We start from the raw sequence: 21800 nt of genomic DNA on the forward strand, positions 1-21800 counted from the left end.
TTACATACCTAAAATTAGGCACAAATGCCTTTGCTTATAGCTCTTGTAGGAGAGGAAAAATCTTTCCCCTATCCATCTTGGGATATGGACTGGGACTCTGGGACAAAAAACAGATTAACAAGAGAAAAGTTGGCAAATTTATTTAACATAAGTTTTACTTGGCATAGGAGCCTTCATAAGGAAATGAAAATCCAAAGTGGCAAAACCTGAGTGCTTATATATTAGGTTGAAGGATGAGAGGCAACTGTATAAAGGTAACTAAAGCATGGGGAGACTAAAGGAAGACAAAAGCTATTTTAACAAGATCTGTTTGTACAAAACTGTCTCAACTCCCCAACTCTGGTGATAAGAAAAAGTCTTTTCTCCTGGCACATAGAGAACATCATTCACATGTGATTTTTATCTTCTGCCTTCAGGAAGAAAAGGGGAGGTCAGAGCATTCTTCTTGTACCTGCTATTTTTCAAGTGCTTTTAGCTCAAAACAGTCTTTATGTCAAAGTGGCATATTTTGGGGTGGCATATTCTGTGACCCTTCACTATCATACAAAGTATAAAATAAAAAAACTCACAGATTAAAAATAAATCAAGCTAAAAGACCAAACAAATTAATTTAACATTAATTCCATGAGATTGATAATGTTGCTTTGGTGGCTCTAAATCACAATCTGCCACATGAATACAGTACTAACAGCAACAGGACAGATGCTCTTGATTGAAACATTCCTTCAGTAGGGAGAGTGATGACTCCCCCTCAACCCTCTGCCAGTTTCCTAACTCAAACTACTGCAAAACTTCTATCCTTACAAAATGATGTACTTATTATGGAGCAAATTCATCCTTTATGTATTAAGTACATCTTTACGTTTTTCTCATTGACTAGAAACAGAATTTTATTGATCTAAGATGGCTTTGATTATTAGATACATCATTATTTTATATACCACTAAGAAAGAAAAAATTATTTCTAATTAAACTATGACACAAATATAAGGTACCATCAACTGTAAGATGCATCATAACTTCAGGGATACCATACCACAGGAAAAAAAAGTCTATCTTATGATCAATGAATACAGTAGTGCTACTTAGTGCCATGACAATGTTTTAACATAAACACAAAATTTGGCTCCCAAGTCATCAGGTGACACTTGAAAATACAGAATATATTTATAATGAATTTCTTTAATGAAAACAAAACACTAAAAAAACATTTACAGGGAATTTGTGAGACCCAAAAACATGTATGTGTATTCCTAGAATTCCACCAACCCTACTTTGAGAAACAGTGCCTTAGGCTTCATGTCTAAACCACAGTAACATCACCTAGGCATCAGGAATGTTGTAAAAATTGATGAGATCACATCGAAGAAGCATTTTCAGTTCTTAGAAGGGAACAAAGACCCTATTCCTCAGAGGAATTATTTTAACAGTTTATTAAATTCCACTAGGCCGAGAGGTACATAAAAAGATGCTCATCATCACTTATCATCAGGGAACTGCAAATCAAAACCACAATGAGATACCACCTCACACATATTATAATGGGTATCATCAGAAAGAGAAGAGGTAACAAGTGTTGGCGAGGACATGGAGAAAAGCGAACCCTTGTGCACTGTTGGTAGGAATGTAAATTTGTGCAGCCACTATGGAAAACAGTATGGAGTTTCCTCAAAAAATTAAAAAATAGAAGTACCATATGATCCAGCAATTCCACTTCTGGGTGTATATCCAAAGGATATGAAAACAGGATCTTGAAGAGATATCTGCACGCTCATGATCATTGCAGCATTATTCACAACAGCCAAGATAAGGAAACAACCTAAGTGTCCATCAACGAATGAAAGGATAAAGAAGATGTGGTACACACACACACACACACACACACACATATATATACACACACACAATGGAATATTATTCAGCCATGAAAAAGAAGGAAATCCTGCTGTTTGCGACAACTTGGATGAAAATTTATGGCATTAAGCTAAGTGAAATAAGTCAGACAGAGGAAGATAAATACTATATGATATCACTTACACGTGGAATCTAAAAAAGCTGAACTCAGAGAAACAGAGAGTGGAGTGGTGGTTACCAGGGGCTCGGGGGTGGGGGAAATGGGGAGATATTGGTCAATGGGTACAAACTTCCTGTTATAAGATTAACAAGTTTTGGGGATCTCACGTACAGTGTGGTGATTATAGCTAATACTGTAGTGTATACTTGAATGTTGCTAGAGAGTAGATCTTTTTTTTTTTTGAGGAAGATTAGCCCTGTGCTAACATCTGTTGCCAATCTTTCTCTTTTTTCTCCCCAAAGCCCCAGTGCACAGTTGTGTATCATAGTCGTAGAGCTGTAGCTCTTCTATATGGGATGCCACCTCAGCACGGCTTGATGAGCCGTGAGTAGGTCCATGCCCAGGATCCGAACTGGTGAACCCTGGGCCACCACAGCGGAATGTGCAAACTTAACTGCTACGCCACCAGGCCGGCCCTAGAGAGTAGATCTTAAATGTTCTTACCACAAAGAAGAAATGGTAATTATGTGACAGAATGGAGGTGGTAGTTAATGCTATGGTGGTAATAATTTTGACATATATAAATGTATCAAATCAATAGGTTGTACACCTTAAACGTACACAGTGTTATATGTCAATTATATCTCAACAAAGTTGGGGGAAAATACATCTCAACAAAGTTGGGGGAAAATACAACTAGCATATGGCAGAATGACACCTTAGAAAAAAGGTAAACCAAAAATTATCCACTTATCTTTTAGCTAATTAAAGGTATTCACTTTTATTGATTAACTGCTATGTTCCAGCACTATTTTAGCTTTTTACATACATTACCTGATTTAATCATATAATATAAGGACTTTTATTATCCACATCTTGACAACTCATCTATCATTTTAACACATCTCCCATTTTGGTCTAAATATTTTCCCACTCACTATGTGCTCCAAACTTATCCCTATAAACCCCACCCATTCTCCCAGTCTATCTCCTTCATTTCCAACCTAGCCTGTATCCAACATTTTTCCTTCCCAACAGTCACACAAAATATCAACATATATATTACAGATAAGAAATCACAAATGAGGAAAAAGATTAGAATATTAAAATCATGTATTATTCTGTTACTCATAATCATTCTTATTTTGGTATATAGCCTTTCAGAGGTTTTAACACATGTATATGTTTTATATTTCTCAAAAAGCGATATACTATGGATACAGTCATGTAACTGGCTTTTCCATTTAAGATTATATGCTGAATTTTTTTCCATGTAAATACGTGTAGATGCCCACCAACATTTTCAAGAGCTGCATAATGTTTCAATGTGCAGACATACACTAATTTGCTTAGCCAAGTGCCTATTTTAAGACACTTGGGTCATTGACAATTTTTCAATCTTCAAAACAGTGAAAAGATGCACAGCCTTGTATAAGCCAATTATTGGATTATTTTCTCAGGATGAATTTCTACAAGTGGAATTATTGAGTCAAAGAGCATGCACATCTTGAAGGCTTCTGAAACATGTATCCAAATTGACCTCGTCCTAGTGTAGGCTCCCACCAGCAGTCTGAGAGTGCCCCTCCCCACACACCCTCACCACCCTCTGGGGTGGGAGAGTTGTGGATCTTCTCCAGTATGGATACCAACAGCCCTCGTGATGGTTCCATAAAGGTCCTGCCCAAACCAAGCTTATAAAAGTAATCTGATAGAAGCACTAAAAATTATTCTTTCTTCTAGTATATTTTCTGATTATTTCAAAATAATAACTAATGTATTCACTTACATAGACACCAGAGTTGGACAAGAAAGAGGATGTTTTCCTGTCAAATGGCCCCAGGCCCCTAAAAGAAAACTGTCCCTTTCTGTATGCCCCCAGAATAGGTTCCAGAACTGTTTCCTTCGGAGGGTCTCGCACTTCCTTCCTCCCCTTACCATTCCCACGGCCAGCAGTGAAATTTCACGCCTTTATCATCTCACGCCTGGACGATGGTGGTAACTTCCTAAGTGGTGTTCCAATCTCCAGTGGCCACTCCTGTCCCCACCCCCAACTCCAACCCATCCGGCACACAAATCAGCCACACCGTTTTAGTCTCATCCTGTCACTCCTCTGGTCACGAAAGGCTTTGGTGTCTCCCAGGGGTGGATGGAGTGATACGCAGGCACCTCGGTTTAGCAGTCAGGGATCCTCCACGAATGGGACTCACCCCAACTGCCAGACCATATTTCCCATCACTCCCCTCCCCACACGTTGCACTCCAGGCAGCCCAGCCTCCTCTCTGGAGCAGGATTCCCACTTCCATGCCTTTCTTCCTGCCACTCCTCCCTTCTCCAATGCCCTTTTGCCCCATTATTATCCAATCCTTCAAGCCTAGCTTACTTAAGTGTCCCCTCCTCTGTAAAACTTTCCCTGAGCACTGTTGCCTGCAGAAGTTTCTGCTGCCTCTAAGCACTAATAGGAAGCAGCTGGCCATGATCAGAGGTTCCCGGTTTTGTTAATATCTTTTTGTTTCCACACATCTTGCCTTTCCAAATAGATCCTAAACTCAAGAACATGATAAAAATTTTTTTTTCCTGCTGGTTAAAACAGACAACTTTATTGATTAAACACGAGTCTAAGATTAACAAATGTAAACCAATACAAAAGTGTAGCTTATTTATGATTAGTTTGCTGTCAGTTTAGGTAGAGGAAAGAATAAAAATATCTCAATCTAGGTAGCAAGATGGAATCAATAAATGCTTTCTTTGTACAAGCTCTAGTATTCATTTGGCATCTTTAGAATGGTCCGGCCTAAAACCAGCCATCACAATCAGCATCACTGTTGATGATCTGTGATAATCATTATTCCAAAATAGCAGCTGAAAGGATCTCTTTGCCATATAAGCACAGTGAAAAACAAAGAATTTACAAAATGCATTGTTCTCAAGTGCAAACTAAAAGAATTATCTCGATCTTGTTTGGGACAGACCCTCAATTAGAGTTTGGTCAATACTTTTAGGACTTTTACTTTCACCACCAGATCATTGTGACTTGCTAATGCTTTGATTTTCTTAACACACACTCCAGATTCTTTGAATAAGAAAAAAAGTGAGCTTCTGCTGAATTCTTTCCTGGATGATGCAAGCCCTTCGTTTTTTATGTTGTCATTTATATTCTCAAATATGGTAAGGATGTTAAGAAGAATCTCTCTGTCCCATTCTTTATTAAAGAGGGAAATCAATTCTGATGGTACTTTACAACTGACCAGCTCTCTTGTCATGGCCGGATTTTCAGTAAAGTTTATAATTAGTTTCATAATCTGAATCTTGGTGAAGTAATTGCCCAGGAATAACAAAGCAAAAAAGTCTGGAAAAGAATAGGAAAGCAAATGTTGGTAATGATTAGTCACAGTCATGTTGGTTAACAGTCTTAGTCCAGCCATCTGCACAGCTGAGTCCAGGCGACAGATCATGGTGTCATCACACACTTGACTGATATATGTCTTAATCTTGCCCTGATTTTCAGCATTCACACTCAAGTTATTAAGAGCGTTGTAAGCCTTTTCCCTAATAATGGGATCTTTTGTTTTTATCATTTTTGCAATAATTGGGAGACCACCCAATTCCCGAATGGCATTTTGGTTAAATGAATATGCTGCATTGTTACCCAGAGTGACCAAGGCTATTTCTTGAATAAAAGGATCGTTTGATCTTTCCAGGATGTTAAGGACCTTTTGAAGGTCAGTAGCACCCAGAATATCATCAATTTTATAGGGAAAGTTGAACTTGCCCCTGCGAACAGGCCATGCTGTAGCTGGAGTCCTGGTGCTCTTACCTCGGGTTCTTCCCTTGGATTTTCCACTTGTCCTGCCCCCAGCCCTAGCTCCACTCCTGGTAGGGTGGCAGCCTCCACCCCTACCTCCTGGGCAGGGTAAACTCGGTGCAAGGGTCCTAGTCCCAAAGATGGTACCCAACCTGGTTCCTCTGACTGCCCTTGCACTTGCCTGTTCCTTCAGGGTGCTGAAAAGGGCCTTGGCCTTGGCTTCTAGACCACCTCCGCTCTGTGCCCCCAAATGGGCCTCCACCTTTATATCTGAACCTCTCTCGAGTTCCATGCCCACCTCAGCCTTGGCCTTTGAGTCACCCTGAACTCTAGCTCTGGCCCCTGCTCCAGCATTAGCCTTAGCTCCTTTCCCAGTCTGAACCCCAGTCTCTGCAATAACTCTAGAGTCCTCCTCATTGTCATCTTCGTCGTCATCCCAGATTTTCTCACTCTCATCTCTTCCCCAGGTCAGTTTGTATACGCAGTAGCAGGCGCCAGCCCCAATCACCATGCCAGCGGCCACACAGCCAGCTTCCCGAGTACGGCCCATTCTAGCGTGAATGTCTGAATCGAATGTCTGAACCCAGGCAGAGAGGGGCTTGCTCTGGCCCAGAGGACTGCTCCCACGTCGGAGGGCAGAGTCTTCAGCTATAGCTGGCAGGCTCTGCTGCAGCTGCAGATACAGCAGACCTAGGAATGAATGAAAGATTTGAGGCTTCAGTCTCCTCCTTTTGTGCCTTTGCATGCAGACAGACTAAACTACAGACGGACAAATGGAAGGGAACATAGCAGGGACTCAGAGCATAGTATCTAGATCACTGATTCCTTTCCTCTATGGGGAAGGTAATTTTGAAAATTTTCAATGCTTTCTCCAGATTCTCCAACCTCATGTTCAACCACCCCATCTCAGTACGTTAATTTAAGGTATCTAATCAGTTCCCTACCTCCTTTGCCCCTCCAGATGTCCCGGGGGCAGCGGCGTTCTCACATACACTACCCAGGTCCAGGCAGTTTCTTGCTTTTCTTTCTTGCCTTTAAGTGCACTGCTGCACTGCGTCCTGCAAACCTGCATACAAAGGGATAGGGAGGGGGATGCTGAGAGCTCAGGGGACAGAGGGTCCTCACCCAGGACAGGACACATGTCCCTCTCTGGAATCCCTGGATCCCTGGCCCTCGTCCTGTGCTGAGTAGCCCAATATTTCCCACCTTCAGTTACCCTCCTCTCCTAACAGAGCTGCAGCTTTGCAATTCATTATCTCCCTCTCCCGCCTCCAATCCTCCACCCCATCCCCAACCCCGAAAGTTACTGCCTCGAAGTGAGGCCATACCCCCTTTCCTGTATCAAAATGGTTGGTGATGGAGTGTCTAGAAGCCTGAGAGGCGTCATATGCACAAAGGTCTGGAACTCCGCCCTTACCTCCGCCACCCCCACCATCTCAGAGGTACCAGGACACTCCTTTCCCCACCGGTTATACCAACTTCCACTGCCCCGGAGCAATTTCCTTCCTCCCTCCTCTCAGTTCCGCCTCCACCAAACCTAAGGACTGACAGCTCTGGGACTGAGTGCTTGATGGACAGACCAACACCAAGGACACTGTACCCCAAAGAGTAATTTGGAGCAAGGTCCTCCCCACTCCCACCCCAGGGCTCTCATGACACCCTCCCCCTCCCAGCCACTTCCCTCCCTGTTGTGTACCTGCAGAGCACTTTCTTTTGCAAGCTTCGAAATGGTATAGAAAAGAGGGAAGGAGCGGGATGCGCAGGAGGTCCATAAGCCCACTCGAGTTTTCGGTCTCCACCATGCTCCACCCCGGGGGTCCCCAAATAGTGCCACCACCCTCACTCTAACCTACTCGTTTCTGGACAATTTTCCTCTTCTTCCGACTCCTAGGGTTGAAATGCCTTCAGGCGCAAGATCTACTGACACAGACAGGCGACACGGCAGAGACGGATGGCTGGGAGGACAGACCAGCACTTCGGAGAGTCCCGATGCCAGCTTATCCGAATCAAGACCCTGATTGTCAAACGGATTTCACCTTTTGATCTCTCACACTACCCCCACTTCTCAGGACTCCGCTGACATCAGCCCTCTTCCTGTATGGCGTCCACCTACCTCTACCCCAGCCCCCACCCCCAGCGGTCGGCCATTTTCCAAGCAAAAACCACACCCCCTTCGAACAACTGGAAAGAGGGGAGGCGGGGCGAGGGAGTATGGAAAAACCAGAAGAGCGAAAGAAGAGCGAAAGAAGACCAAATGATCTCTTCGATCTCCCTCCCCGACGCATTCCCACCCCTAATGACCACCCTTTTTCCTCTAGGCGCTGTCACATCCTTTTTCCTACATAAAATAGCAGGGAGATAGCTGGACAGTCAGTAATGGGCCCAAGCTGAGGCAAGGACCTCAGCCAACCCCTCTCTTCCAGGGGCCGCGGAGCAATCCCACCTTTACACCGCCCTGCAGGGATTCGGGGCGGCTTCTTTATTCCTTTGCTCCAAGTGGTACAGCGCCCTACTGAAAGACGGGGAATGACAGACAGACGCACGGTCCCAAGATTCTAGATTGGTAGATGGACCAGCACTCAAGACACGACTCCTAATATCTGCCCTTTCCCCTCTTCCCGATTCAGGTCCCTGGATGCCAAAGGTTTCAGGTTTCGCCTCTCCTGGTCTGGGGTCGCCCCTGGAATCTGGCCCCCAACGTCCATCATTTTTGCTCTTGGAGGGGCCGGGGATAGTGCAAGAGTGTGGAGCTTTGTCCCTCTTCTGTCTCCACCCTCCGCTACCCGCACCGCAGGGATCTCCCAGGCAGCGCCCAACCACACAGACCTGCTGGGATCCGGGCAGTTACCACCTCTTCCTTTCCTGGCCACAGGCCCGCCCGCCCTCGGGGTAATAGGGAGATGGTAACCGGACCAAACGAAGACCAAGATTAGAAGGAGGTCTGCACACGTCGGCTCCTGCTCACGTGAGGGCCACGTCACCCGTGAGCTCAGGACCCCAATTACCACTCCCACCAGCAGTGCGGCAGGAGCCGGCCCACCCCTTTCCTTCCCTGCCACATCAAGTCCTGCCACTCATTTTCCTCTGCCAATCCCAGAAAACAGAAGTAGCTTTTTCTTGTGGTTGGAATATGCCTTTCTTTGGTTAACAGGGAGACTGCATCTGCTCCCATGTCCACTGGTCTTTTCTTCCTCTTTGAGGAATAATTTTTTCCCTTCTCCCTGTCCAAATGCCTCTCCCTTTACCCCGCACCCCCAGCCATGAAAGTCCAGCATTTCTCCTGCACCTCTATAGGAAATGGGAGGAAAGATCTCAGAAAAGGATATAGGCAGTGGGAGTGTCTTACTTTCTTAAACTTTTCTGTTCATTTTTTAAAAATCAATAATGCATTACTTTTATATTGGGAAAATAAAATGATGCTATTTTCATTTGAGAGAAGAATTTAAGTAGGAGGGAGAAACCCAAAAGGTCTCATTAATTTCATTATATTTATTTATAACACAAGGAAAATGTTTCTACTGGTTATAGCCTAACAGTAGCTTTCAAAAGATACTAACCTGTTTTAAAACTGAAAACTGGAATTTTTCATATGATCTATGAATTAGTCCACGAAGAGATAACTAATCAACTAATCTTGGTCATTTTATGCAAATGATCTATTCCTTTTTCTACTTTTAGATCAAATTATAATTTGATAAAACAAAAGCAACGCAATCGTGTCTTATTTGATTAAAGAAAGACATGTATTTGCTGTTTCAAAATCTTGGCTGACTGCTGTGGGAGCCTGTCGTGATCTGACAGCTGTTCTGAACACCTACCTCCGGATTAGATACCAGTCTACCAAGGCAGAGGGAACTGAGAGTGTGAGGGATGCAGAGATGGTCCAATCCTCCCCGTCCTGTGTCAAGAGGGGGGCAGAAGGTGCTACCCCTCTACCCTCTCCCATATCCCAGAGACTCTCATCCTCTGCAGTCAGGCACCTGACTGTTGCTCACTCGAAAAGCACACATGGACAGGTGACCAAGGTGGTAAATGTCACCTTTACTCAGATGACTAACCTGGGTAAATGCCTTTGGCTTCTTTCCTCCCTCGCTCCCTCCCCCAGATTCCCACAGAGGTAACTCAGGGGTGCATAGAAGGGATTGCTGCCCCCACATAGCCCTGCAGCTGCCGGGTTCCATGAAGCCTGGAGAAGTGATTGCTGGGGGAAGCACCCAGGTCTGCCTGCTCTGCCCTCACTCGTGGTGCCCGAGTTAAGGTTGCCCCTAAGACTGCTGCTACCACCTGGCCTGAGAGGTGCCTCTCACCTCTGGCTTCCTTGCCGCAGGGCACCCAGGGAGAACCTAGCCTTGCTGCAGGGTCACTGCCTGCAGCCCACAGCCACCTTGGTGCCCCGTCAGTCAAATGTATGCCCGGCCCCAAGGGACTCTCACCACTGACCATAATGATTAGCCTAGAGTAGGCGTTCTCAACTGGCCACCTCTGTGGTCTACCTGAAATTGTATCAAAGTTATGTGCATACATAGTATGTTCATTTTAATAAGGAGAGGGATCATAGCTCTCATCAGATTCTCACAGCCATCTATGACTTTTAAAAAAATACTAAGAACTACTTGCTTGGAAAAAAAGATATATTCCCTGAATAGAAATCAATCTCTGGGCCGGCTCTGTGGCTTAGCGGTTAAGTGCGCGCGCTCTGATGCTGGCGGCCCGGGTTCGGATCCCGGGCGCGCCCCGAGGCACCACTTCTCCGTCCAACGCGAGGCCAAGTCCCACGTACAGCAACTAGAAGGATGTGAACCTATGACATACAACTATCTACTGCGGCTTTGGGGGGAAAAAAAATGAATAAATAAAGTCTTTAAAAAAAAAAAAAGCGATCTCTGTGTCTGTCTCTTGCTCTCTCGTTATACACTCTCCTAATTTTTTTTTAATGTGCAAACAATACAGAAATGTATAAAGTAGAATATGAAAATGTCCTGCAATGCTTGTTCCACCACCAACCACTTTTAACAATTTCCATCTTTCTTCATACAAACACAAAGAGTATATGTATGCATATGTGTCAAGTTCCAAGTTGAACAAAAATATACAGAATGAAACATGTGACATTTAGTGACATAAAGTGCAATGAACTTGCACTTTAATTTGAGAACTGACATCTTTAAAAATTGAGTCTTTCTATCCATGTGGACTTTTATGGTCTTCAATAAATTTTATATTTCTTCAGGTAGGTCATACTCATTACTTGTTAAATTTATTCCTAGGTATTTTATTGTTTTTTTGCTTTGGGGGATGACATTCTTTTTATGATTATATTTTCTACCAGGTTATTGCCTGTCTAAGGAAAAATAGTTAATTATGATATATTTTTTTTTAGTGACCTTTCTTAAATTTTCTAATAGTTTTTCAGTTGACACCTTCGGTTTTTCTAGGTATGCATACATAATCATCTGCAAACAATGATTTTTATTTCTTCTTTTCCAATATTTATATCTCTTATTCTTTCATTTTCTGGATGTACTGCATTGACTAGAACTTCTAGAACTATGTTGAGTAATAGTGGTGGTTGAGGGCCTCCTGATCTTGTTCTTAAAGGAAATGGAAACACCCTTAATATTTCACCATTTAGTGTGAACTTTGCTGGTTGTTTCTAATGTGTTCTTTATCTGTGTTTGCTTGATTGGGGGGGGGGTGGAACGTCTAAAGGCTGCACTTTCATAACCCTTTATATACGACAGAAAAATTCAGTTGTCCACATCATAATATTGGGAGGGGGAGAGGACGAGGGAGAATTGCCACAAGTGCTGTGCTTATTATGAATATGTTGGTGAGCAAAAACAGACACTGACTCTGCTCTCATAGTGGAAACAAGACCTTAATGAAATAATCACACATACATACAAACCGAGAAAAATACTGTGAAAGAAAGGAACACTGTCAAGATAGTAAAAGAAGTGGCAGAGTCTGGGGATCAGGGAAGGCTTCCTTGAGAGGGGAGAGGGAGTGAAATTTTGAGCTGAGCTGAAGGAAAGCAGACGTTAACTAGGAAAAAGGGGGAGCAGAAAATAAAAATGTTCAAATTCTCCGCCCTTCTGATAACCACTGTGATAACCCATCTACCTGAGACCTAGGATAAATCCTGTGAAAACCACTGCTAACTTTTCAATTGACTCTTTCCAGGTTTTGTTGCTGTTTCATATATGCCAACAAAAAAATACATATGTAGACACACTATATGTGAGTGTGTGTACACATATATCTTTTTAAAATAATTTGGGATCATATTATGCATATTATTGTGCAAACTATTTTTTCACCTGACATATCAATGTCATGTACATTGTTTCATCAAATACAATAATATTCTGTAGTGTGGATTTACCAAAAATTTAACCAATCTATTATGGATTGATATTTAGCCTCCTTCCAATCACTGTCTGTCACAAAAATGCTACAATGAAGACCATTGTCCATATACATGTTGGCAACTGTGGCATTATTTCCTTAGGGTAAATTCCTAGCAGTGAAATCACTGAGTCAAAATGGATGTTCATTTTAAATTTTATCCATGCTGCCAATTTTCACCTGTTAAATTTTGATATATATATTCCATGTTGTTCTCTAAATTAAAAAATTTAGATTTCTTTAATTATAAGTGAGATTAAGCATCTTCTCATAGGTTTGTTAACCATTTGTATTTCTCTTTCTATGAACTGCTTTTTCCCATTTCTCCACTAGGCTTTTCATCTTTGCCTTATTAATATGTAAAAACTTTCTGCAAATTAAAGAAATGACCTCTTTGTCATAAGTGTTATAAATATTTTTCCAGTTTATAATTTTCTTTGGATTTCTGCTATATAGAATTTTTTAATCTTTATGGCACAAAATTTATCAATTCTTTCTTTACGTTTTTGGGGTTTTGTGTCCTGCTTAGGAAGGCCTGTATTTTCTTCTAATTTTTATGCGTGTTTTTGATACATTTTTGGTCCATATGAAATTTGTGTGTGTGTGTGTGTGTGTGTGTGTGGTTGCCTTTATTATCAGTAGGTGCCAGCAGTTTAACCCACCATTGCTTTTATACCATTTGTTTAAATGTCAACATAGCATAAAAAGCAAATAACGTCTTAGTGTTACTATGAATACATTTTTTCCAGCTTTATTGAGCATATAGAATTATTTTTTTGTAAATAGTTAGCAAATTGTCCTAATAGCAATTATCAAATAATCCCTCTGTAGCTAACTGATTTAAAATGCCACCTTTATCATAAGCTAAATATCCACATATATTTGGATCTATTTCTTGATTCTCTATTATGTTCCTTTAATCTGTTATTTTTATTTCTCTTTATGTCCCAAACTGTTTTAATTATAGTATCTTCATAATATGTTTTAATATCTGGGAAGATAGGGCTTCTTCAATTACTCTTCTTTTTCATAATTTATCTACCTATTCACACGTGTTTGTTTAGAGATAAAATGTATTAGTTTGTTAAATTCCCCTAAAAATCCTGTTTTTATTTCAATTTGGATTACATCTAATTGACAAATTAATTGAGGCATAATTGGCATCTTTACAAGAATATCTTACCACCTCACACCTGTTAGAATGGCTATTATCAAAAAGACAAGAAAGAACAAGTGCTGGTGAAGATGTGGAGAAAAGGGAACCCTTGTGTACTGCTGGTGGGAATGTAAACTGGTGCAGCCACTATGGAAAACAGTATGGAGATTCCTCAAAAAAATAAAAATAGAACCTCTATATCATCCAGCAATCCCACTTCTGTGTACATATCCAAAGGAAATGAAATCACTATCTCAAAGAGATATCTGCACCCCCATGTTCATTGCAGCATTACTCACAATAGCCAAGACATGGAAAGAACCAAAGTATCCATCAAAAGACAAATGGATAAAAAAATGTGACATGATAGATAGATAGATAGATAGATAGATAGATAGATAGATAGATAGATAGAGAATGAAATATTTTTCAGCCATAAAAAGAAGGAAATCTGGCCATTTGAGATAACATGGATGGACTTTGAGGGCATTATGCTAAGTGAAATAAGTCAGAAAAACTACAAATACTGTATGACATCACTTATATGTGGAATCAAAAAAGCCAAACACATAGAAATAGAGAGTAGATTGGTGGTTGCCAGGATCTGGGGGGAGGGAAAAATGAAATGTTGGTCAAAGGGTACAAACGTCTAGTTGTAAGATGAATAAGTTCTGGGTATCTAATGTACAGCATGGTGACTATAGTTAACAGTACTGTATGGCATACCTGAAAGTTGCTAAGAGAGTAGATCTTAAACGTTCTCACCACAACAACTACAACAAAAAAATGTTAATTATGTGATATGATGGATGTGTTAACTAATCTTATTGTGATAATCATTTCATAATATATATATGTATCAAATCATCACGTTGTACACCTTAAACTTACACAATGTTATATGCCAATTATATTTCAGTAAAGATGGGAAAAAAAGAATATCTATCTATCCAAAAACCCAGTTTTTCTATTTATTTGTCTTCATTTATTTTTCTCAGCAGAATTTACAAATTTTTATTTTGTTTTATGGGGTTTTTTTTGTTTTGTTTTGTTTTTGTTTTTTTGTGTGTGTGTGAGGAAGATCAGCCTTGAGCTAACATCCATGCCAATCCTCCTCTTTTTTGCTGTGGAAGACCGGCCCTGGGCTAACATCCATTGCCAATCCTCCTCCTTTTTTTTCCCTTTTTCTCCCCAAAGCCCCAGTAGATGGTTGTATGTCATAGTTGCACAACCTTCTAGTTGCTGTATGTGGGACGCCACTTCAGCATGACTGGACAAGCGGTGCATCGGTGCACACCCAGGATCCGAAGCTGGGTGGCCAGTAGCGGAGCACGCACACTTAACCGCTAAGCCACGGGGCCAGCCCCTAAATTTTTAAAAAATAACTCCTAGGACATTGCCTGGCACACTGTAGGCTATCAACAAATATTTGTTGAGGGAATGAATATGTCTTGCAGATTTTTTGTTAAGTTTATACTTAAGTAGCTTACCCTTTCTCATGGCTATTGTAAGATGAATACTTTCTTTATCTATATTTTCTGTTTATTGTATTTATATATGAAAGTGATTGGTTTTGTATTGATTGTATAACCAGCCTCTTTATGGAGTTCCTAAAGTCTCAAATAGTTTTTAGTTGATTCTCTTAGATAACTTTGCCTCCTCCTTTCCAATATTAATATCACACATTTTTCTCTTGGATAATTGCATTAACCAGTACTTCCAGAACAATGTTAACTAATTGTGGAAAAACTGACATCCTTGTCTTTTTCCTGACTTTTGTGAAAAAGTCGCAAAGCTTCTAGTCTCTATCCCTCAAGCATGGAGGGCTTCTTGTTAGAAATTCATATATTTTTATCATATTAAAGAAGTATCCACCTATTCTTATGCCAATAAGTTGTATCCAGAAGGTATCTGGCTTCAAGTACAACTTGATTAAGATTCTGGCTTCATTTTTTATACAATTCTCTCTACTACGTCCTTCCTTACATATAAGTTTCATCCTCAAGCTGACCACTCTGATAGAACCAAAGTAGCTATAATAGTTCTAGGCCTTTCAATGGAATATCTTTATCAATAAGAGTCCCAGCAGAAAAAAAAGAGTCCAACTTAGCTGGTTCAAGAGACTTGACTGTAGGGACCTCTCAAAAAGATATATGCAAGGTTAAGAGACCAAACAGGGGATTCTGAGGCACCCAGAGATTAGCAATAGCACGAAGATGTTACCCCAGGCCTAAAAGGGCAAGAAAAAGAAATAGTATTACTGAAGCCTTGTGAGAGCTAGAGCCATGGAGGAGGGACCTTCTGGCAAGAGCTGAAGTATTGACCCGTCACTGCCAATATATTTATTGACAGTCACTGCCAATAGAACAGCCCAAATCAGGGAGGGAGCAGGGAAAAAATACCTTGTCTTCTCTCTTCTGCCCTCTAAAGTTCTGTCAGTGCATTGCATTGGCTAAATCCAAAGAGACTCCAACCAGGAATGGAGCCTGGGGGATACAATCCATAAGGGTCAGCCTCCCAGGGCATAGAACAGCACAGAGAAGGGAAGAAAATGGATCAGGAGGTGAAGCAACATAAAGAATAGCCAACACAGTCCACTCCTTTTGCCACTCAGCATTCATTCTTGCCCTTTACTCCAATGAAGAAATTCTCATCTCCAACAGGAAGGCAGGGACAAAAAGTCCCAATGGCTACTGTACTGTCAGGGAGCAATGCTAATTCATACTCTCCACCTGAAACCTAATTTATAACAACCATCTCCAGTGTTTTTCATATATCAGAGAAAGGAAGGGAAAAATAATAAATTATCCACAAAAATACACCTAGCTGCTACAGTTCCCCTCTGTAGCTGGTCATGAGGCCAAAGTCAATAATCATAACTTCATTCTTCCACCACCCATTTCAAATTCCCCTTAGCTGGTCAAAGTTATTTCCATGACGTAGTGATCCTAACCTTCAATCTTGTCTTTATTGGATTTCTGCATCATTGACCAGGACTATTGGGCAAGTGAGTACTAAGAGGTACCCCAGAAGCTATCTCTGAGCTCCAAGCATATTTCTTGTACTCATTGTATAGCAGCAAGCCTATTTCCCCATGGTAATGGGATCCAATCACTCCAGCCAATACAGTAACCCCTTTCTCTGTCTGTCAGTTCAATAGCATGAGGAGACCAAAATGGCCAGGGTGCAGTTTCAGCTTTCAATTTAATGGAACCATGGCTTTATTTCCTGGTGGAAGTATTCATCCCTTGGAAAAATAGAACCTCCAAACCTGCCGAGCCCATGGTTGTGGAGACAAAATATATATATTTCTGTATTGGGTTAATTGGTGTAATAGTTAGAGGGGCCACTCCCTCCTCCACCCCTTCATTCCCAGACCTGTGTATCTTCACTATGAGGGAAATAGCACCATATATTGGTCACTGATTTTAAAGCAGCTATTGTATTCTTGCAGTACAGCACTCTCAATCTGGAACAGCTGATTCCATAACTTAGCCTTCAGTATGTCATTTACTTTTCTATCAGGCAAGCTGCTTCTGCGTGATGGAGTAAGTGATAAAGACTAGTGAATCTTTGGATATGACTCCTTTATTGTACTTCGTCTACCAATAAATGAGTTCCTTGGTCAGAGACAATGTTGTATAGGATAATCTGGTGATGATCAAGGCATCCTGGAAGTACATGGATGTTGGCATTGACAAAATCATTGTTAGCAAAGAAGGTAAATGTGTGTCTGGAATATATATTGATTTCCATGAGGAAAAATTTCTGTTCTCACCATGATGAAAGGTGTCCCATATAATAATCTTACCACCATGGGGCTGATTGGTACCCCCAGGGAATAATGCCTTATTATATTGAATGGTTCATAATCATCTGATTTTGTTGTCAGGTTGGGCACTCAGCAGTGTTAATACAAGATCAGCCTTGGTAAGTGGAAGTCCATGTTGTTGAACCCATGCATACCCTTCATAACATTGATGCTAATCTAACAAAGCACAAAAAAATAGGGACAATTATCACTATTCTATTCTTTTACTACAGTGTTAGACTGAATTTACTAATATTTTATTTGGGGTTTTTGCATCCATATTTATAAGTTAGTTTGATCTTTGGCTTACTTTTTTAGTTCTATTCTTCTTTGTTTTGGTATAAGTCTTATAAAGCCTTATAGAATTAATTGGTTAGATTTCCACCTTTTCCTATGCTCTAAAACACTTTAAATTATATAAAAACTATTGGATCCTTGATGATTGTTGAGGTAGGAAGAATAATGTCCCCTCACAGATGTCTATATATTGGAACCTGTGACTATGTTACCTTAGATGCCAAAAGGGACTTTGCAGATGTGATTAAGTAACGGATATTGAGATAGGGAGGTTATCCTGGATTGACTGGGTGGGCCCAATGTAATCACAAGGGTCCTTATAAGGGAAACAGAGAGGCAGAAGAGTCTAAGAAGATGTGATGACAGAATTAGAGGTCAGAGTTATATGGGACGATGGGCCAAGGAATGCAGGCAGCCTCTAGAAGCTGGAAAAAGCAAGAAAATGAATTCTCCGCTAGAGCATCCAGAGGGAACACAGCTCTGTCAATCCGTTTTAGACACTCGATCTCCAGAACCGTGAAATAATAAATTTGTCTTGTTTTAGGCCATTGAGTTTGTGGTAATTTGTTACAGCAGCAGTAGGAAACTAATACATTGTTGCTGTTTTTAAAAAAAAAGAACAAAAGAGAAAGTTTTTTTATTTACCTAGATGTTTACCATTTCTATTGCTTCTCTTTCATTCCTGAATTCCAGATTTCCCTCTGGTATCATTTCCCTTTAGCTTGAAGAGCTTCCTTTAGCATTTCTTGTAGAGCATGTCTGTTGGCAACAAATTGTCTTGGTTTTCCTTCATCTGAGAACATCTTTATTTCATCTTCGTTCCTGAAGGATATTTTTGCTGGATATGGAATTACATGTCGGCAATTCTTTTCCTTCAACACTTTAAAGATGTTGTTCCACTGTCTTCTGGCCTTCACTGTTTGTGACAAGAAAACTATAGTCTTTCAAATTGTTGTTCCCCTATAGCCAATGTGTTGTATTCCTCTGGCTACTTTCAAGGTTTTTTCTTCAATATGGTTTTCAGCAATTTGATAAGATGTATCTAGGGATGATTTTCTTTGAGTTTATCCTGCTTGAGATTCATTGAGCTTCTTGAATCTGTAAATTTATGACTTTCAGCAAATCTGGGAAATTTTTGACAGTTATTTCCTCAAATATTTTTTCTATCCCAGGAGGGGCAAGCCAAGAAGATCAGGAGCTGCTACCCTTTCTCAGAACCATCTCACAGAACAAGAGTGTCACTCAGGTAAAAGCAGGTCCCTGGTACAGTGGTTCAGGAGTCCTTCCCAAGAAGAAAGACAAGATATAAGGGTGAAGAACTCTGCAGCTCTGCCTGAGGGGTCTGACTTAATTTGGAAAAGGCAGTAGAAAATTCCATGCCTACAGGCATTGTCAAAAACAATGGAGATCTTGGTGGAGAAGAAATGAGGAGGCTGGTAGCACTAATACAAGAAAAATGTCAGAACAGTCACAAGTTTACTAGAGAGAACCAGGGAAAGAGACAACCAATAAGATCCCTCCTGGGATCATATATAATTGTGGGGGTCAGGAAGAATGTGTGCATATGCTAGACTGCATCCACGTAGGAGAATCAGAAAAAGGCATGGAACAGGCTTGAAGGGATTCCCCAAGCCACACACAGATCCATAAACACAGGGCAAAAGCCTCATTGGCACAAGTAGCTTAAACACAACCTCTGACCAAGCACTGGCTGAAGCATAATCTATTCTGACCCAGGGGTGAATCTCAGAAAGCCAAGATTAAAAATAAAATCACAGTCATCCTTGGCAGTCTGGAAGAATGTGTGAATGCCCAAGGCTATGCCCTTTCAGGAGCTATCAGAGAAGGAACCTCCAAGCTACTCCAAGGAACCTCTGATCAGAGAATCTCAGTCCCTGGCTGACTGGAGGAGGGGCAAAATATGTAAATTCACTGAAATGCAAGACCAGCCTCCAAGATTCACACATATCCAATTGTAAAGGGTAAATATCTAATTGGCTAAGGGGGATTAAGCACAACCTTTGACCAATAACTGACTTTGGCTAACCCAGGGGCAAAACCTAGTTAATCAGACTAAAAGATAAAAACAAGGGGAAAATATCTGAGTTGGGACACCAGAAGTGCACACTCTGGGGGGAAATAGACTTCACAGAATTAGTCCTGCCAAGTCAACAGACAGATAAACAAATGACTGAGAAAATAATGACAACAACCACTGGGAGGAGGATCCGTATCCAGGGTTGCTATAATATATTATCTAAAATGTCCAGCTCTCAACAAAAATTAAAATACATACAACAACTACATAGGTAAATAAAAAAGACAGTACAAACATATTTTGTTATAACCATTTTTTCTTCTATCTGATTTAAAAGACACCTTAATAAAGAAATATGAACAAATCTATGTTTATGTACATAAAATGTAGAATGAAATGTGATTTGTATGATAATAACAATGCAAAAGAGTGGCGAGGGAACAGGGCTATTAGGAGCAAAGATTTGAAATTAAGTTGGCATTGATCCAAACTTGATTTTTATAAGTTAGGTTGTTAATTGTAATCCCCAGGGCAACCGCTAAGAAAATACATTTTAAAATATAGTAAAAGAAACGAGAAAGGAATGAATATACTACACTAGGAAATACCTATTTAACATAAAAGAAGGCAATAATGGAGGTTAGAGGAACAAAAAAGACATAAGACATATAGAAAACAAATAGCAAAATGGCTGATATAAACCCTACCTTATCAGTGATTGCATTAAACATGAATGGATTAAACACTCCAGTTCAAAGGCAGCAATTGGCAGAATGGATTTTAAAAATATGATCCAACCATAGGCTGTCTACAAAAAACATTCAGATTAAAAGACACAAATAGGTTGAAAATAAAAGGATAGAAAAAGATATACCACGCAAACAGTAACCAAAAGGGACCTGGGATGGTTATATTAATACCAAAAAAATTAGGCCTTAAGATAAGCATTAGAGACAAAGAAGGTCCATTTATAATGATGAAAGGGTCAATCCATCAAGAAGATATAACAATTATAAACATATATGCACCTAATGATAAAGCTTCAAAATATATGAAACAAAACCAGACAGAATTGAAAGAAAAACAAAAATTTATACAAGGAATAACAATAATATAAAATATATGCCAATTACTATGTGCCAAGTACTACTATGAGTGCTTAATCTTTCATCACAGCAATCCTAGAAAATAGGTATTATTGTTATTCCCATTCTAAATATGGGGAAAGTGAGGCAGAGAGAGATGAAGAGATTTTCCCAAGATCACACGACTATTAAGTGACAAAACTAGGATGTGAAGCCCAGCTGTCCAGTAGCAAAGTCTATGCCCTTAACTACTCCTTCTCATGACTCAGCTGTGAATAATATTTACATAGACACAATATAAACACTGAATATTGATTTAATAAAATATAGTGATATAACAATATGTTGGGAGAATGTGATTGTATATGGGGTGGGAGGTATAAGATAACTGAATCCTTCCATTGTAGGAAGTCATAACTGATGTATAAAAATTAAAAATCAAGAAATAAAAGTATAAATAGGTTATTTAGAAATATGGAGGTGATACCAGAAGAAATAGTTAAAAAATTTGAAAGTGATTGTCTCTGAGGAGCAGAAATCTGGGGTGGGGAAGGATGAAGCAAAGTTCTGGTGGACTTTTTGTTGTTGCTGTTATAAGTCTATGGTACTCTATAACTATGAAAATTACATTTTTGTGTGTGTGAGGAAGATCAGCCCTGAGCTAACATCCAATGCCAATCCTCCTCTTTTTGCTGAGGAAGACTGGCCCTGGGCTAACATCCATGCCCATCTTCCTCCACTTTATGTGGGATGCCGCCACAGCATGGCCTGACAAGCGGTGCGTTAGTGCGCGCCCGGGATCCGAACCCGGGCCGCCAGCAGCGGAGCATGCACACTTAACTGCTACGCCACGGGGCCGGCCTTGAAAATTACATTTTTAAAAACCAGGTTCTGAAACTGAGCATAGAATAGGACTCCAATTCTGGGTAAAGAATGTACAGAAAACTTGAGGACTGTTATGGACTGAAAGTGTGTGTGTGTGTCCCCAAAATTCATATATTGAAGCCCTTATACCCAGTATGGCTGTATTTGGAGATGGAGTCTCTAAGGAAGTAATTAAGGTTAAATGAGGTCATAAAGGTGGGTCCCTGATCCGATAAGATTAGTGTCCTTATAGGAAGAGAGACCAGAGAGCTCACTCACTCTCTCTCCACATGCACAGTCCAAGGAAAGGCCATGTGAGGTGTAT

General features: G+C 40.6%; 1 protein-coding gene across 5 annotated transcripts in view; it reads right to left on the minus strand.

Annotated features, from left to right (window-relative positions):
• Positions 1–2737: 2737 nt before the first annotated feature.
• ARMCX1 (armadillo repeat containing X-linked 1) overlaps positions 2738–21800 on the minus strand; it is a 36420-nt gene continuing 17357 nt past the window's right edge. The window contains exons 1-4 of one of the 5 annotated variants that reach the window (XM_087426965.1): positions 8643–8739; positions 7670–7830; positions 6761–6882; positions 2738–6506 (exon numbers count right to left, since the gene is read on the minus strand). In XM_087426965.1, coding sequence (XP_087283091.1) covers positions 4990–6366 — 1377 coding nt within the window. In that variant the 5' untranslated portion in view covers positions 6367–6506; positions 6761–6882; positions 7670–7830; positions 8643–8739 and the 3' untranslated portion in view covers positions 2738–4989. Of the gene's footprint in view, positions 6507–6760; positions 6883–7512; positions 7645–7665; positions 7907–8642; positions 8740–21800 lie in introns of those variants that run through there. The other 4 variants (XM_087426966.1, XM_087426967.1, XM_087426968.1 and 1 more) reach the window with 4 other exon arrangements.

This window comes from Ceratotherium simum, chromosome X (genome assembly GCF_057802395.1).
Source record: "Ceratotherium simum simum isolate JZ-2026a chromosome X, ASM5780239v1, whole genome shotgun sequence".
In the NCBI taxonomy this organism is placed as follows: domain Eukaryota; kingdom Metazoa; phylum Chordata; class Mammalia; order Perissodactyla; family Rhinocerotidae; genus Ceratotherium; species Ceratotherium simum.